The 19,209-nt window shown below is 41.9% G+C and overlaps 1 protein-coding gene across 12 annotated transcripts in view; it reads right to left on the minus strand.

The window, feature by feature from the left end:
- The window catches only part of RAPGEF1 (Rap guanine nucleotide exchange factor 1), an 89,891-nt gene that overhangs the window by 38,397 nt on the left and 32,285 nt on the right, over nucleotides 1-19,209 (minus strand). For all 12 annotated transcript variants that reach the window (XM_075772689.1, XM_075772688.1, XM_075772681.1 and 9 more), the window contains 7 exons: nucleotides 16,754-16,893; nucleotides 11,976-12,154; nucleotides 8,638-8,794; nucleotides 3,681-3,769; nucleotides 3,139-3,291; nucleotides 1,639-1,762; nucleotides 144-327 (listed from right to left, as the gene is read on the minus strand). In XM_075772689.1, coding sequence (XP_075628804.1) covers nucleotides 144-327; nucleotides 1,639-1,762; nucleotides 3,139-3,291; nucleotides 3,681-3,769; nucleotides 8,638-8,794; nucleotides 11,976-12,154; nucleotides 16,754-16,893 — 1,026 coding nt within the window. The remainder of the gene's footprint in view (nucleotides 1-143; nucleotides 328-1,638; nucleotides 1,763-3,138; nucleotides 3,292-3,680; nucleotides 3,770-8,637; nucleotides 8,795-11,975; nucleotides 12,155-16,753; nucleotides 16,894-19,209) is intronic.

Genomic DNA, 19,209 nt, shown 5'->3' on the forward strand with positions numbered 1-19,209 from the left:
AGAATATAATTCTGCACAGAACCACCTGCAGCAACTACAAGATGACAGTTGTAAGCGCAATCCATTTACTTCTGTTATCACAGCTATGACAGCTCCCAAACGAAGGGGGCTCCTCCAGCGGCCCTGGAGAACCCCCTGCTTACCTAACGTTTCACAGCTTGTGTTGCGGGAACACTGACCACTGTCGCGGTCCAGAGAAGAGAGTTGCTCGTCAGACTTGCTGAGTTTGCCAATGCTACTGCACGGTGAGAGGCGAGGAGATTCCCCCCCATAGGAGTGGCTTCCACCTGACAACCGTCTCTGGGCATAGCAGTCCACATCAAAATCCTTAAGCAAAAAAAAAAAAAAAAAAAAAAGTCACTGTCATTCTTGGCAGCTTGCTAGCAAGCAAGATGCAGCTCCAAGAGCAAACACTTCATAGCTGTGTTAAGAAAACCAGGAGCAGAGAGGATCAGTGCTGCTAGCCCTCTCTAGTTAGACAGGCTCATCAGGGCCACAGAAAACCTCGGATTTGGTAAACAGCCCGTACCAGGGAGCTCCGTGTGTTCTTGCTTCAGGCAGGGTGTGCTGTGACCCACTCTGGACTTCACAGAGAAGATAACTGAGTTCCTCACTGCCACACACGCCTGATGACTGCTTGTCAAGACACTGATACTAGCTCACCAGACCGCAAGATTTCTCATTAAATAGCTGGGGCTTTAGCAAATATTTGGTTAGCTTAAGTGCACGCAAAGGGAAAATAAGCTACAGTGAGATACAACTTTCAGTGCCTATGACTACGTTTCTATTTCGGAAATTACCTCAAGCTTATCAAACTGTGAGTGAACCCCTTACGTATTCCCACGGCAGCCAAGCAACCTAAATGTGACTGTACTAGCAACTGAAGAGCTGCACAGCTTTACCTGAGTCAGCCAAACAACTGCAGAGGCTCCCTAAGCCAGAGCTCAGACTTTGGGCATGAGGACAAGATTTGATTTTGGTGCAATTTAATATGATCTAGGTCCCCACTGCTGAGTTAGTAAGTTCCTGAATGTGTAAAGCAAACCCAGCCATTTACAACCTCATAAACCCCAGACTAGCACAAGTGATGGAATATGATTAACACACACAGTCCCAAGTTTTCAATTTTTCTACCAGAAAATTTACAAATTTCCCCAAAGCACCAGCAGTAGTCAGAGCAGTTGCTCAAACTACTGCTTGGGTTAAAAGATGTTTTAAACTGTGACTGGATGAAGACAGACACCTGATCTCAATATGCCATGTGCTCCCTTGACCTGTAAGCAAACGTTGGTGAGATCTCAGTAAGCTCAAGCCAACCACTCTGTACCTGATCTATTCAACATAGCAACACTCAACTGCTCACATCGTCACACTCTGCTACAGCTCAAGGCAACAAAGTTTGTAGCAATTTGTTAATTAAATCCAACAACACTGTAAAAAAAAAATTTGAGCTGTTCACATTATTTATTACACTGGTGTTCCCGCCACTAGAACTCCAGAGCTCTCCCGTACAGGGCTGTTGGGACGAGCAGAGGCGTGCAGGGAACTGCGCGGCTGCAGGTCACAGCATTTCTCTGAGCTTTTGCTTCAGTTCACAGCACGTTTCCCTCGGCTTTCACAAAGGGCTTACGCCATTACCTGTCTGTTGATTCCAACAGGTAAACTGGACCCACTGGTGGCTCGACTCATGGGGGCCACGACTGCCACTCTGGTTGGGGAAGGTGCTGACTGCCGTTTTTTAGGAGGCAATGCTGGTGGAGGGCTGCAAGACACAACAGGCATTGATGCTTCCATTACTCTTCCAGCAAAAAGACTTTCAGAGGCTTCACGAGCCTGTTTTCCAGAAATGCTTTGATTTACCAGGCTGAAAACTAACAGGTTCTTGTCCAAAGCTGGCCAGGAGCTATTCAGCAAAGTGTATCCACTAACAAATATCAATTTAAGAATATCTGGCAGGTAAGGTCCTGTACAGTGATTTATTTTTTGAGGTTGGAAAACAGTTGGCATTTCTCAAACAAAACCAATTGCTGTTTTAAAAATTATTTTTAATGGTGCTAATTAGCACAGTAATTATTCTTTAATAAGGTGAAAATCCAAATTAAATATTTTGGTTGACCCAAACATTGTTTCCATTCACAGAAGTAAAAAAATAAAAAAAATCTTTTTCTGCCCTTTTACTCTCCTGGTGAACTTCAGGGAACAAGACGGTGAGCGTTGCTCTCAACATGTAACTGTGAGGGCCCATGTTTTGGCATGAAGCTGCTTCAGATACACACATTGGCAGTAACTAGTGAGATTTTAACCACTGTATTTTTAGTTTTTGAATTTAAGGACACATAACTCTGGTCATCGTCAAGCCTGTGAGGTTCCCAAGAAGACATATATTCTGTTCCTGGACCATACAAGGAAATTTTTATAGAACCCATGAGAATTCATAAAATACTTAGAAATGTGATTCTTTTGGCCAGCCACAGCCCTTGATGCTGCATTTTCAAATTAGCGCTTGACATGTATTTTTCACACTATCCATTAGAACCAGTACTAGAGAAGAAAAACATCATACTCAGACCTAAAACCTGCAAATTGGGGGTTTTCTCTTCCTTCTGAAAATAGAACATAGAAACTTTCACGTGGTTACTCGTAGAACAGGGTAAGAACAACCAAGTAAAAGACTTTTTTCATGCACTATTGGCTCCTTTCACTCTTAAGCTGATAAGCAATGCAGAACAACCTGGATGTGCAGGACAGATTGATAACTGCCAGCTGAGGTTAACGGAACATTTCCCTTTGGATATAACAGCACAAGATACCGTTGTACAGTGTGGTATTCACATAAGGTTCTTATGCATTTATATGATGCCTCTCATGCATGGATCTCAGTGCATGGCACTATCCTCACATAAAAAGAAGGAAAGGCAAACACAGATAATGAAGGGTACTGCTCAAAACAAGACAGAGAACACAAAGTCATAAACAGAGTCCAGGAGCAGCGAAGAATTACTCTGGAGGACTGGAAATTCAGAGGCATCGCTAAACCTCCTCATGACCTCTCTTGTGCACAATTTGCAAGATTGTTTAAAAAAAAGAAGCTGGTAAGAGCCACTGGTATTTTTCAGTCAGCCAGCTGGCCAGTATTACCTGTTTTCTGCCACACGAATGCTAGGCAGAGGGGGTTTAGGAGGTGCAACTTCTTCATCCATGGAGTCAGTCAGTAGCTCGTTGGATTGAGTCATATTAGTTGTTTTGCTGAGGATCTCCATTTCTCGGTCTGTAAGGGGAAGTTCTGATGGGCTGCAACAAGCAAAATAGCGATTGTAGATCATAAACCACAGTTGGAATGCAGCATGCTGACAGATTAATACATATTTTAAATCATATGCAATATGAGAGACACCTACAGCAGAAGGCAGAATTTGCATCTGTAGATGGAATTCCATGTATATGCAGAATACAATGTGAACATGTCATGGCCAAGCGATGTTTCATTGCCAGATTTTGGTATGTTCCCTATCATAGCATATTCTCTTGAAGCAGTCCCACTGTGATGGATGAAGCTACATAAAGCACACTACACTACCCTCTGTGAAGAACAACTGAATGCTTTAATTCAACTATCAGTAGCCAGTATATCCCTTCTATATTACTCCTGCAGACAGAAGAAATTCTTGCCAGTGACCCACCTGTCAGATTTACATGCTGGTAAACTGGGTTTAACTGGGCTTGTGGGAGAGGGATGCTCCTGCTTTTCAATGGTGAGTCTGACCAGCTCCTGATGGATGGAGAGAAGAGAAGAGAAGAGAAGAGAAAAGAGAATAATCATTATTTGCTGAATGCTGCACTCAAACATCCTAGGACAGAAAGGGATGCTACTGCAGCAAACTCTTGGTTACCCAGGTTATGGATTAATGATGGCACAGACACAGAGAGTGCTGAGCTGGGTGTGAGTCTGGTACAGAGCTGTACAAATGATACAGCGCTGCTGCTAAGGAGCAGCCTTCTCCCTGTAGTAGTTTAGCCATATTTGAGTTAAGTTCACAAAGCCCAGCCCCATGGGGATTCTGCACAAACCCACATGTGTGTCTTTTTGCTGTGCTTCCTCTTTCCTCTATCGTCACAAATGAGTTCCAGTCCCCACAGCACCCTAGATAATGGCAAATTGACTTTACATACATAAGTACAGAAAAGTCTTGCACAGTGGAGTACTTCACCTAGCCAGTAAAAAAAAATAATTGCTTTGTATTTTATAAGCAAGTATGTATTTGTTTCAAAAAGCAAGTTTTCTGTTGGGCATCTTACAACAAATTAAGTAGTGAACACTTTTATTAAAAGGCCTGCTTCTCCTGAAGCCATCTTTTAACATGTTAGCAGTGGAAGTCTTAATCATTCAAGGAACTACTGTAGTGTATCTGTTATAAGCAGATAAGGCTCTGGATAAAGAGATAAGGGCATGATAATCCTGAACTACAAGTCTGCCTGCAGTCAAAACAACAATCATTCACGCCAGAAAGATGGAGAGAACATTTTATGGATGTCTGAGGCTGACAAATAGATCTGCTGCTCACAGATACAAACACATGCCCTCTTACAGGCAGGCTGGAAAACTGGCCATGCTTCCTGACAGTATTGGCTTCCCAGCATATTATGCAAAGGAAGCTATATAGGATCAATTTCTTATTTTTTCTTTTTTAAAAAGCAGCCTGAAGTACAGTGTCATCATTCTAGTATCATCTTTATGTCTGTGTCTGTTGAGCTTGGAAACAACTGTCATTGCTCTCTCAATGCAGTAACTGCAACTGGAATATTGTCATCCTTCTGAGGAAGGGAAATACTCTAGTTCTCGTATTTTTATATAAGTTTCTATTTAAAGCTGAACTTCCATGGGTCAACACATGCACAACAAGAGGAATACAGTACTGCACTGAATGTGCAAAGGACAGCAAATGCAGTCCCAAGTGTCTTCCACAGCTTATTTTGGTCTCGATGTTCTACTTACATTCTTGGTGTGAGTTTGTGCTCAAAAGTAATTTACACCGTGTCAACCAAAAACATGATGAAACACTCAGCTTTCCAGAAGTTGTCCTGGAAAATCCCACACATGGGGAAGGAAGAGAACGCAAACAGAGCACATACAGATGTCCATGCAGGCTAATGCTATGAAGATGTTCCTGTCTGGGACAGACAGACAAGAGCCCTGGCAAGGAACAACGTGTTCTGAGAAGTGCCCTGATGAGAAAAAGCACAGCACCAAGTTGACCACAGCCGACCAGCCCGGCCAGCTCCCACCTCCAAGGAGGGCCACATCCCCAGCAGGGAAATAGTCTGCAACAAGGAGCAACAGAGCGGCAGGGCTTTTGACAATCTATCAGCTCCGATGTGGTAATGTACATTGCGCAGGAAAAGTAAAAAAACTAATGCCCTTCAATCACAGAACTGCAGTGAACTGTCCTCAGACTTCTCTGCTGAGCGTCTCCAGTTACTCAACAGAACTATTTTTTAAAAAAGTACTTTCCTCTGTCTCATCCTCTCTTTCAGGATGAACAATCTTTAATTAAAAACTTGCTATTCCTTTTAGACTTTAGAAATTCCCCTATAAAGTTTACAGAACATCACTAGGAAAAACAACCGTAGGACCTGGGAGCCTACAAACCCCAAACAAGGCTTTTCTGTAAATTGGACAATCTGGAAATCACACAGTGACACCATTTGACTCTTCTGGCTGCAGCTGGCACCATGCTCCAAGTCAGTGTCAGCAATGAGTGGTGACACAATGTGCTGCCACCGTCTCACCTTCTGGACAAACCTCCACCACTGAAGAGGCTTCCAGAGACTCTCATGCACCTCAATGGACTCAGCGTCAGATCCTGCGGGGTTATCGGGTACTTGCCAGCAAGAACAGTGACTCCACACAATGCGTAAGAGCACAAAAAGGGAAATAAAATGTATGGGCATTCAAACCAAAACCGAAAAGCCTCAGGGCTGAAGCACTTTGTTTTCCTATTTTGCCAGTTGTAATGGACACACGCCTGTCCACCATATGGGAGCGTAGGTTACAACAGGGGAGAAAAACAATCAAACTTGGCTGAAAAGTATCTTTAGAATGATTCAAGCCATTGCTGCTGTGAAAAATACCCAAAACACTTCCCACCAGAGACACCGAGACAACATATGATTGACAATACTCAAGAGGATCACTTTTTCCTCTAAACTTTGACAAACATCACCAGATTGCTTGGACCCTGACCTTTTCTCCTATCTGCTAACCCCAAAATGAGTACTGATGTTTGAAAATCAAGCCAAGATCTTTAGTGTACACACAAAGGTAATCAGCACGCAACTGAGCCAGATGCACATTATGCTATTCCTTATCAGCAAGTAAAGAGATTCCTGCAGCAGTAATTAGAGATAATTAAAGCCTCTCTACAAACTTATGCTACTTCAGCAAGCTGGAAATTCCAAAATGAGATGGATTTTTAAGAAGTTACATAATCGAAACAGGGATATTTTTTTTTTCCTTTTTTTACATGTGCCTAACAGGGTACTAAACCCTGAGATCAGAACAGCAAGTAACACAAGTGAACAAGTGACTCCGTTATGCTCAATTCTGAAAATAAAGGGGGAAGTAAGCACTGAAATGTGGAAGTGGATCTTATGTGATCTGCCAGAAAAACAAAAAAGGCTGTCCACAGCAGAGAAGTGTCCAGCTTCTCAGTTCTGCTTCCAGATCTGAAAGCTGGCTAGGCCCTTCTAAAATAAACCTTGTTCCTTGCTATGCAGTAGGAGATGAGCGCACGCCGCTTCCAAATGCTGAGCTGTTGATGGGCAGACACATTCGCATCAACCCAGACAGCCACACATCTGCTCCAACCACACTCCAAGCTGACCAGACATAAGCCAGCTCCAACTGGAAGGCCAAAATAACTTTTAATCTAACAACAGAGTAGAGACTGATATAGCCATGCTGCTCAGCGGGGCTTAACAGCTCAGGCTTAGCACTGTACGGACATGCCTGTGTTGCTTCCAGCCCAGGCTGGCTCGCAGCGTGGGCAGAGCAGGCATCCGAGACCTCCCACCTATCCGCACAGGCACACTGCTTTGGCTGGAAGGCAACAGGTACCGGGGGTTCAAATATTGCTTGAAGTGAAAGGACAGTGGGTGTCCAAGTTGCAGGCAATAAGACTACACATCTCTATCCTGGATCTGGTGATAACATGGCTCTCCAGAGCAGATTCGTTAAGTGATAACAGAGTGAACCATCTCACTCTTTGCTGGGGTATTACACTTCAGATACCACAGCGCAGATTTTCACGTACTACAAATTGCTGCTGAATTCCAACGCTAACAGCAGCTGAGACTTTAGGCTAAATTCTTTTTCTCTATCCTGCTGTGCAAATTTAAGACCAGCTTTACTTTTCAAATCTGGAACTTAAAGGGCATATTGCGCAAAATAATCCTGGAAAATCTGTCTTCTTTAGCTGATGGGAATGATTTGTTTCAAAGATACTAGTTTAAAAGGCTCGATAAGTCAGTAGATTTTTAGTATCTGTGTTTAAGCAACATTAAAGAGATATTCAGAGCATGCAAACACGACACCAAGACTCCCAAAAACCTTGGGAGGTCCACTTAATTTTTGCATTCAGCTCCAGTTAATAAAAACTGAGTCTGAGTACAGTGAAAGATGTCTGTTCCTGATACACTAATCCAGGTGAAACACCTGCCGCAGTTCTTAAAACTCTACCCCAACTTTCCTTCTGTACTTTATCTAAATATTCCCCTTTAGATTCAGCCCTGCTGTGGAAAGAGGCTTAACCTTCACTACAGTTTGCAAAATAAGGTACCTAGGAGATATGATGGTCTCTGTGCTGGTGCCCTGAGCCCGGGTCAAGGAAACTTTTAACTGCAGTGCTAGGACAGCTGAATGAACAGCCTCTGCGGCCATCAGCCCAGAAACAAGCCTGGGAAACAGAAATAATGGATACCAAAAGCTTACAGGGAGGTAGAAGGAAAGCCAACAGCTTTCCCTGGGGTGGGGCAGGGAGGGAATGCTATAAGCAGGTCTCACAAAGGATACAAAGGTTTCTGTTAAACGTTTCCATTAGTTATGTAAAATTAATCTCCAGAAAACTGAGCTTAGCTCATCACCTGTTCCACACCCTAATCCAACTGCTGAAAGCGGTGATGTATCACTGACGAATCCCTTGAAATTTATGTTAAAAGATGGAGCTGGAGTCTTTGATTCTCTGCGGCCACTGACAAGGAAGCATTGCAATTATATTTTGCCTAGACAGAAAATAGGCAAACTCTGTCTCCTAATACGCATGGGAGACTGGGAATGACGTGCTGAAAACATAATACAATGTTCAGTAAAGATTTATTGCCTCTTCCAATTCATCCAAATGCCAGGGTGAGCATTTCAGAAGTGCACACTAATAGCCAAATGGTTTGTGCTAGTCTTTAACCAGCACACCGAGCAGGATCATTTCACTTATGGACCAGATGATTTAAGAGGTAGTTTAGTGAAGGCAAGAATAGGACCTTTATATTTTACCTGCACTTTAAAACCTCTTTCAACTAGATCTCTTCTAAAATACATTATTATATACTTTGTATAATATAATTTACCGTATTTGTCTCATGTACCTTGACTCCATCCAGAACAGCTTTTATGACATCCTTCACTGTTGTCACCATCTCCTTGTCTTCTGAATTCACACCTTCCAGCATCACTTGATCAGACCAGCGAATGAGATTGGCCAGACTCTGATACACACGGCTATAGCAAGATGAGATGGCAGAACTGGATGGCAGGGGAGGAAATAGTTGAGAAAAAAAAGAACAAAATGAAATTATGGAGATACTATCAAATGTTACAAGACTGCTTGATTTAAAGTGCATTTCACACTGTTAAAAATGTGATTGTTCTCCTCTTCTCTCTGACGTTCAGAATTTGTGCTGAGCAGGTGACAAAGCCTGGGTTTCTCCTCTGCTGCAGTTGCTCTCCTGTTCTCCAGCACCAAATGGGACAACAGTATGAAGGTACAATCAACGGTTTGTTCTCAGTTAACAGAGTATCTGGGCTGCAGGTTAACACAGCAATGCTAAAAAGAACATGCTTTCCATTTTAATTTACAGCTCCATCCTATGCCTTAATTTCAAAGATAAATATTTAAGTTCTGTATTTAAATCTAAGTCATATTAGTTCAGTTTTATCTATGCTTTCCTTCTTCCTTATTAACTATCCCAAAAAATGTCTTGGATAATTGAGAGCTCACTGTATTTATTGCTTTACAAATAATTTCCTCACTGTTTATGATGCCTGAAAACATGTAATTAAAACCTGCTTCTTCACAGAAATTGACCTGAATGAATTTCAGGTTTGGAAGAGGAAGGGTGTTGCTTTGTTTTGCTTTTAATGAGAAACAGAATTGAAGCTATTGTTCCAAAAAAAAAAAAAAAAAATTTTGGAAGAATGACAACTCTAAATAAAAGTTAACTGTAACAACACTGCTCACAGGCATTTTCCTGGCAATTCTGAAAGCACATACTTCATTACTAAACAAGGTGTGTTAACAGTACTGTTGATGGCAACGCTTCAACAATTCTTTGTAAAGTTAAATCAATTTCAAACTGCATCAAAACCGTAAACAGATAAGGGAAGGTGTAATCTTGCAATCATTACTGATACCAGTGTTTCAAATCTCCCCATTTCTCTTTGGTATCCATTTTACACTGGCTTAACTCCAGTAATTTCATTATCTGTGAGAAGAGAATCAAGCCCACAAGCTTCAATGAGATTATTTAGGTGAATGAGGTTTGCAGAACTGGGGAAAGAACTATTGTGAAGTTACAACCATGGGGATACAAACAACAGCAAGTACTTTTTTGTTTGGTTGGGGTTTTTGTTGTTTTTTTCAAAAAGCATGCTTGCCATTTGTTCTAATTTCAAATGAAATTAGCTTGCTAGGAGATATTTCCTAAATAGGGCCCTCCCCCATCTCTTTCTAAGGCTTTGATTTCTTCACCATTAATCTTCAGTCTGCTTCCTTCTAAGGAGGCAGTAATTGAAAACCCATTTTGTGCTAGATTTAATTACTTTTTTCCTTGATGCAAATGCTTCCCCTAAAGCAAAATGAAGTCCAACAATAATTGTAGGGCTTTCTTCCACACTGACACAAGTTTTGCTCACTTTTCTTGAGGGGGATTTGCTATCAAAATCACCCCTTTGTATCCTGCCACTACTCAAAAGAAATAAAGTGCATAGGGAGACAGGAAAAGACATCGCTTTTTGAGAATACCAGATCCCCTTCATTTCTGTGAGGCTAAACAAGGCAGAACATACATATGGGATCTGTGCTGTTAATACATACCATTTCCAGAAGGAGAGACTTATCACTCTGTAGAGGACTCCATTGACTACTGACTCTGAAAATTCTGCTTCTATGGGTAAATATGGATACCCAACTATCGAGGTTGCGTTAGTTCACTACTGAGAGACAGTATAAGGAATCTGAAGAATAAACTGTCTGAAATACTGCTGCGACTGAAGACCACTTAGTTGATATTTATTTCCAAATATATTCTCGGAAAGGAAGATCACCCAGCGAACACCCAGTGGATACGTAAATCAAAACAAGTGACTATAAAGACAACATGTTCTATCCTAAAAATATTTGCTGACATTTTGCACGCTCTCCTAGTGTAAGGGGAAAGTTTGTTCTTTCTTTTATTAAGTGAAAGTAGGTACTTGTCAGGAATTTAATGGCTGTGGGAAACCTGATAGCAACCAAAGAAACTTTTGTGTCTGTATCCAGAAGCCTGATGAATGTTCCCATTCTAACAGCTATTGTTCTTTGTACTTCTATAAATCTAACCTAAATCGAATCTCTCCTGCCCAGCCAGAGCTCTAATACTCACCCATTGCCTCCTTCCTTTCGTGCCGTCAGATACAACCCTGGCCTATACATTAGGGCCAAACATAGCGAAGCATCTCTGTTTGCAAAATATTTGGCACCCTACTGCTGTCTGGACCTCACTTACAAACCTTTCTTGCACCAGAAGCATCTTGAAACAAAAACTTTGGAGATACTTATTGGGAAAACAACTAGGAACAGCACAAAACTTGGCAGGATTTCAGGAACCAAAAACCACCTGCATTTCTCTGCCTTGTTTTGTGCTTTTCTCTGTGTGTGCTAATTTTGCTCTTTCTGTATTACTCAATGATGTTTACTTGGTTTGTGTAAATCAATGGCTCCAGCATCTATGGGATGAACAGCAGCTGTATCTCTATGGCTTGGCAACTCCACAAATTCTTATAATCCATGCTGAGCTTTCTGTGGCAAATTTCTACTTCTCTTCTGGCTTCCAACAAACTAACTGGTTAAAACATAATACACCTAATCTGTTAAAATGTAAAACAAATAATCTGTCAAGAGTGCACAGGAATGAACTTGGACTGGTTAATCTACTGAAGTACATCTGCTTACTTCTGTTCTGTATCTGATCCAGTAAAATCAAAAAAAGCAATTAAGAGTGCAGTCTCAGACTTCTCTAGAATCATGGTGGATAAACTGAACACAAAGAGGAATTACTCTGAAGATAAACTCTTTTTCAGGTAAAAGCTGTTGGATTTGTTAGCTTTTAGGATACTGTCATGGCCTGCAGAAACAGTATAGCATCTGAGGAGAATCTCCCGCTAGTAAATGATGAATTTCCAAGGTTATGCTAAGAATCAGCCCTTCCTTCTCTCTGAAACCATTCAGATTTGCTTTATCTTTCCACAGCACAGGCTTCTTCGCAGCAGGGAATCTGCTTTTAAATTATGTTTGAAAACTACCACATAATTAGTAAAAATAGCAGCCACTTCATTAGCAACTGCAGCATTTCCTGTCTCCTGCAGGATGTGGTTCTTCAGACACAAGGGAAGAAGCTGGGAGCCTGTTGGTCTGTTGGGAGTCCCAAAACCCAAGAAGGAAACTCACCTTTGCTGGATGCGTGGATCAGTTTGCACCAAGGGCAGGATGGCTTCCAGCACTTTACTTGCTGAGCCTGGCAGCATCTCTAATACTTTCTTATCAATTACCATTTTGTCCACAATAGTCTTAAAGTAGCGTAATGCACTGACGACCTCCTTCTCCTTTTCCTCTAGCCATGAGACATTCTAAAGAGGAGGAAAAAAGGAGAGAGATGTTAAAACCTCAGGATTTTTAAGGGCAAGGTTACTTTAACTTACCTGAAGTACGGCGATACTGAATGAGGTACATTCCACGAGGAGTGGAGAAAACCCCTTCTACCACAATTTCTTTTAAACTGACTTAATACTCTTTCAAAAGAAGTCAGTACAAAATTGCACCCACACTTTAACTTTCTGAATTACGTGCATTCCAAGCTGAAGTCTAATCTTGATCAGTTTTAGGCCAAGATTGACGCTACTGATGATGTGAAGGGCACTGCTTTGAAACCCACACGCCAAACTGGGAGGGTGGAAAAAAAAATATACCAAATGCAGATAGTAATGATAATGCAAGAAAGGAAGCAACAACTGCTGGTTTTAAATAGAGTTGCCCCTCTGATGCAATCAAAATCCTTTTACCTTAAGCACATCTCCCTATGAAAAGGTTTTTCAATCAGAAAATGCAGTGGATCAGCCAAAGGGAAAGAGAAAAACAAATCACAATCAGAAAAACTTCCACATTCCAGAACAATCCAAACAAGAGGCCTCCGTTTTTGTATCCATCCCTGATAGTTTCAGTGACATATGTTGTGTTCACCCTTATTATTTTGAGTAATTCTGCTGACTGTAATATGCCTACTTCTATGAAAGCGGACTATAGTTTTGTCTCTCTGTTCCCAAATAAAAACCATTCTGATCAGCCTCCAACCTAAGTCATTTTGTGATGCTGCTGGAACAAGGGAACTCACACGCCTTCCATGGGGACAGACTGTGGAAGCTAAATTTTGGCATCAGTGAATGAATGTTGCAGAAGGGAGCAATTCATTGGAATAAAGCTGAGTTGTGGTCACCAACTTCCATGCCACCACCAACACTAGAAGAGGAAATTCAGAAGTGATACACGATATCTTAATGGCATTCTGGACAGGGATATTTTTAAGGAGTTTACCAGAATATGCCTGGAGGACTTTTAATACCACAAGTAGTTCCTAAGTGAGATTTAAATTAACTACTAAACACTGCTAGAAAAGGAGCAGAGAGCTTAGCAGAGCCAGGTTTCATCCATTATCTCCTCAGTAAATTCAGCTTCAAGAATTAATGACCTATGGGCATTGTGTGCTCCCCATACTCTTGTCAGCTGTTAAACTGCTGCTTTTCTGCAAAATTGGGCCAGCAGCCCAAAAGATTTTAGGAAGAACAATTTATAGGCAGCACTGGTTAGTAATTTGGGGCCAGTTGCATAAAAGGATTAGAGTTCCAAGTCCCATCTAGCTCCAACTTTAGAAGTCCCATCCAAGATCTGCAAACTACCCTGTCATTTTCATCTCATCTTCCAAACTCTGCTGCTGCTTCCACTTTTTGACAATATTACTTGCCAGGCCCCTCAAGTTCTGCTCTATAGCCCACAGCACCTCGAACTCCCTTGCTGAGGAGCATCATGGCAACTCGCTGATGTCAAAAATGACATTTCCCATTTTTCAAGCATTTGTCCTCACCACTGCACAGTTTATTCCAGGATATGGAGAGACTCAGTCCCTCCTGTGAAGGTTTTGCATATCATATGAAATGACCACACATTTCATATGAGAGAGCCTGTATATTCCCCAAGAGAGTATGACTATGGCCCAGTGGTCAGAGCTCTTGAACAGAAGTGAAAAAATGTGGATTGCAGTTCCTGCTCTGATGGCTGTTTATGTATTTCATTCAACAACTGTTTCCTGCAGAAAGGCTTGCGACTTAATAGCTTAAACACTCTCCTGGCGCATAGGAGGGATGGGCTTGACTCAGAGTTCAGGCTGAGAACGACAAGTGGAAACACAAATCCTTCTGTTGAGCACGTCAAGGCATGCAAATCCAGCCACTGGACACTATCTGGGACACAGCCCTTCTTTTAATTTTTTTTTTTTCCTTCAACTTCCCTGCTAGCTCTTTGGGTGACAGTCCATACAAGCAGTTTTTACGAATCCCCTTCTAAGGTCCAAAGGTATCATATGTATGTGTGTATACATGTGCACACAAACACACACAAGAAAAGCCTATACATCCTACATAGCATTGCAGGTTCTGCTACAGAGCTCAGTTGCTGCTACGAGGCTGAAGTTTCTTGTGTTCAGTGCTTTACTCACTGAGGCCTGAGAACAGCAGCAATAAATCTAGAGAAAAGAGTAATAACCTGGTGGGATGGACGGATATTAATATATTCCAGTGTCTGCATCTCACAAGACTAAAGGTATTAAGTTTTTCCACCAAACGTTTCAGTGTGTCCCTAAAGCCAAAGTAAACATGCAGTGGTACCTCTCTGGGTTGGCAGAGAGGACCCAAACTAATCTCTCACTTCATTTCTCCATAGAGGTGAATTTGCCCCAGCGGTTACCTTATCGCAGGGAGAGAGCAGAGCGGTAACTGTGAGAGCTGCTAAAGCATTCACCCATTGCCCTTTTGGGCATTAAATAAGATAAATTTAACATTCAGGCAAAATGGCATCTCCTCTCCACTACCCTGCCTGCCTGACACACACAGATATTTTTGCATGATTTTTGAAGTTTTCCCTTAAATAATCGTTAGAAATGCATCATGTATGAGAGACAGCTGACCCAGAAAGGGTTACAGCGAACTGTGCAGAATACACCTGCTTACAAAACCTGGAACAGTCCTTTTTTTCCTGCATTTTGGCAGTGAAAAACCTATTATAACTTTGCATATAGTGTTGAAAGGCACTACTGTTCCCACAATATGCCCTACGGTAAGAATCGAAGACAGTGTCCAGGGGACAAAGGAGGCTCTGGAAAAAAACCTCCCCCTACACTTCTCACATGTAGGTATAAAGGGGAAGAGGAGAAGATGTCTGCAGGGGTTGAGCGTAACCTTCAGGCTACGCGTACTGATTTTACATTAATTTTAGGTATTGCTATTTCTGCTTTACAGTGATTATCTACTTCAAGAGTATAAAAATAGCATCTTAAGTACTTAAGAGGGAGGAAAGGATGATATTTGGTTTATCAAGTGTGTCTTCTGACAGAAAAATCTCCTGTTTGTCAACTGATGTATATATTCCAGTGAGAGAACCTGATGATAATCCAGGCATGTACTCTTCCCCACTCCCTCCACACAAAGCTAATGAGCTGACGACATCCAACTAACTGATTAGTTGAAGAGTAGCTATTAAAATAGATAAGGAATAAGCCAGAAATCAACAATATTTCACAGTATAAAAATGTATACAGCTTAAATAATCATGTTCAGTAATAAAAATTATTGCATTTTGTTTTCCAATTAAAAAAAATCCCAATATGTACATAATAAAGGTTTTACATGTTCAGCCTTATCAGTAAATCCTCTTGCATTGTTTTCAGAAGAAAGAAAGAAAGGCACGAACTTCACCTATTATGAACATGCTAACATATATTTGCTATAGAACAGCCTTTTGGAAAGGGGTCTTCATTTTCTAATATGAGGTCACATATCAATTTAAAGAAAGGCCTCTAAATTATCTCAATATACCATCCTGAAACATCGTTGGAATTAAAAGCCTTCAAGAAGTACTCCCAGACTTTTTTTTTCTCTTTATTTTTCAGTAGCAGTCAGCAATACGAGGTGCTTGGCTCCCTAGAAAGTATATCCATAGCCTCCTGGGGGAAAAAAACCCAAACCCAACTACAGTCTGCGAAATAAAGGCCTCATCATCTTCCACCTGATGGTGCAAAATAGGTCTAGGAGGCCCCGCAGCGACTGCTCTGGGTGTTAAGCACATCACACAGCACAAGATAACTGTATCTTGCTTACTGCTCTCAATAACAATACAACAACCCTCAGCAGAGATAGTCTAAAAAAGTTTGCATGTCTGGCACTGCAAGTTGGATGAGACTTTCAACAACAACTAGGAAAGATTTTGAATTATCATAAATAACCTCAACTGTTCTTAATTTTGGCTTAGATTTATACTTGAAAACTGACTGCAACAGTACTGTTACAGAGCCAGTCTCCAGTCTACATAATCAGGTCACAACAGCAGAGGAGATAACACTGTGATGTGTTTGTGCTGGGAAAGAGTGGTGACCTCAGCCCTTAGGGGACTTGAAGTACATCGGGTCTGAGGAACGGTGTGCTACAATCAGCAGCTGCTGGAACGCATCTGTTTGACTCTCCCTGTTGATGTCGTCAGAGATTGAGCACATCTTTGGACCCGATTCAAGGATTTGCTCGCCTGGGTTTTGGGGGTTTTAAAAGGATCACACCCCAAAACCAGGCGGTTATTTGGAAGTGGTAAGTATAACCATAGGGTGTGCATGCAGGGAGGAGGCATCAGGCCATACACTACATTCCATAATGAGATATTGAAACACTTATGGAAGGAGGTCTCATCAGATTCTCCAAAGGAAAGTAGATGCCTTGCTTGCTCTTATTTTATACTACACAGTGCAGTTTATAACTAACCATAAAGTAACCCTGTGAATCCCTGAAAAATCTGCAGAATTCTGCAGAGGACAAAGTCACGCACTAAAAGCGGAGCTGCAGATTTCGATAAACTGAGTACCAAACAAGCAAGAAAACAGCAAAACTAACAGAACATGCCCTTTGTCTGCTTACTTTATTCACTGACTTCTCTGGTGTTTTCACTGTCAGGTCAGCTTGCTTTCCTTTCTTTGAAGGGGTTCTCTTTATTTTTGGTGAATGAAACTTGCCCTTCAACTTCATAGTGAACGAGGAGAGATGGGAACGCTCAGAATCTAGAAAGACACAGAAATGCGTTACTGGATTAGGGTAAATTTGTCGAAACCAGGGAAGTTGTATTACAGTATTATCTGGAAGACCAGCCTATGAAAAACATTGCAATCATGTAAATTTATTGAGTGGAACAGGATAAAAAAATAGTAATTGTGGCTCTGTATTATGTTTCCAATCACAGTATCACCATCATTTCCTGCTTCCCCTCGGAGGTAGCAACACTGCAGTGCAAAGGCAGGAACAGTGGGATTGCTACTGCTCTGTGCCTTGGAGAGAGAAAAGGAAAACCACCTCTCTTAAAAGCACTTATCTCCAGCCCATCCCAAAGTACTTTACAAAGGAGGTAATCATCATCCCTCTTTTGCAGAGGAGCAACTGAGTCAAGGGGATGAAGTGACTTGTTCACAGACCTCTGGCAGAGCAGAGCTCCTGCCCGTGACTTGGCTGGGGGTCAGCAGCCACCACGGGTGTGCAGGCAGGGTTCTGCCTGGTACCCAGGACTGGTGCCTGCTTCAGGTAAGGAAAACACAGTCCAATGTGATGCCTTTCCCAGGTTGCTGATCTCTACTCACTTCGTAGCATTGAATGTGGCTGCATGGATAATCTGAACAAAAATGCCAGCCCTTGTCGTTCACAGTGGGCTTCACTTCATGTGTACCAGACGAACTAGAGAGGAACCACTTCAATACCAGGGCATCCTTGAAGAAGTTTAATTACAGAACTGCTCAACCCTTTTAAAAATCGCATTTTGGTGGTTTTTTGAATATCGAAAGCAGAAGTCTCAAGGGTTTGCAATCATGCCATATGCAGACTTACTGTTGAAATATATTTTTACCTGTTTAGACAAGAAGCTAAATAAAAGTAAGCTGCCTTGTAGAAAGCAACTTAGAATGTATTTTTGAGCAAAGGGCACTTTAATAAGTGAAGGTCTAAATTGCTCTCTAGTGACCCAGATAATTCAGCAGAAGATACTGAACTTGTCTTTAACTACATTATCAAGAAAAGTAAGCAGTTTTGCCGTAGGTTTCATTTTTCTTTTCGATTATTTGAGAACTGACTGCACTGGCTATAATGCGTCAAAATGACACAGTCCCATGCATGCAGCACTGCACAGCCTTCTTAGCATGCAGACTGCAAACAGAAAAGGCTGCTGAGTCAAATCCAACACCCAGAAGCTAAATGCCACACTGCAGCACAAACACCGCCCCTCATACTCAGAAATTACCTAACCACAACTCAAGGGAAAGAACCTGTGCTTGCCTCCCCATAAGGGCTGTCTCCCTTTAAACTTAGTTTTCTGGTAGTGTGTTAAGACCCTGCTATTAACACCTTCACCAGAGCCAAAACTCTTAACTAGTTACATCCTCTAGATCAAAATTTTGCAGGCATCCTATTAATGGAAGCTGCATCAGCACTGATTATAATCTAGTCTGGCTGCAGATCTGTTCTCCATTTACAGGAGTAAATGTTTTTCAAAGTTTTCTTGGTATCATAAAGTCCTTTCTAATGCACTGAGGAGGGAGGCACTAAAAACCTTGGTCAGTGCAGTAAAGCCGGACATATCGGTGGGCCTCTGAAGGATCACTTACAGCAGCTGGCACCCTAACTTAGCAACAATTTACGCCATCGCTTTACATCGACAAGGGGATCTCCAACCCTGTAAAACCTCTCTGGCTCCACGGGGTGCTGAAGGTCACCACTGAAAGCAGTTCTTGGCTGCTGTGATAATGCTCTTGCATGCTCCTCCCCCCAAAATAATTCGTATTTATTTCGTACACCATATGAGAATTTCTATACACGCGTGCGTACGCATGCCTGCCAAGAGAAGTCATGGCTCTGAATTTATTTTTTTCTAGAACTGGCAAACAATTACAATAATTAATCTACAGGGAAATAATGGTAGCAGCAACAAATCGCATCTGGCTCCTCCACGCAGTGAGATCCAAACTGCGAGTCTGAGTAAGAAAATATTCAATACCTACAAATCCCTTGGTTGGTCATGGTGATAATTTTGCCTTGTAGGGACAAGAAATTCTTAAGGGAGAAAGATTTCAGAAGACTGCAGTTTCCTTTTCTCCTTCCCACCAGACATCTCTACCCACCTTTATGGGGCAAGCACATGAACAGCTGAACCAATGTGTGTGCATGGTCAGGAACCTCTAAAAGATGACATCTTGTCAACAGAGAAAGTTTCTTCTGCTGACTGCGGATTCCCTTCGCCACCACCCCCCAACCATTGCCCTTCGCTCTCTTTACCCTTCTGTCCCATCAAACACCAAATCATGTGCGCGCCATGCTCCAAGGGGACACAGACCTGC

This window comes from Balearica regulorum, chromosome 20 (assembly GCF_011004875.1).
Source record: "Balearica regulorum gibbericeps isolate bBalReg1 chromosome 20, bBalReg1.pri, whole genome shotgun sequence".
Classification (NCBI taxonomy): Eukaryota; Metazoa; Chordata; class Aves; order Gruiformes; family Gruidae; genus Balearica; species Balearica regulorum.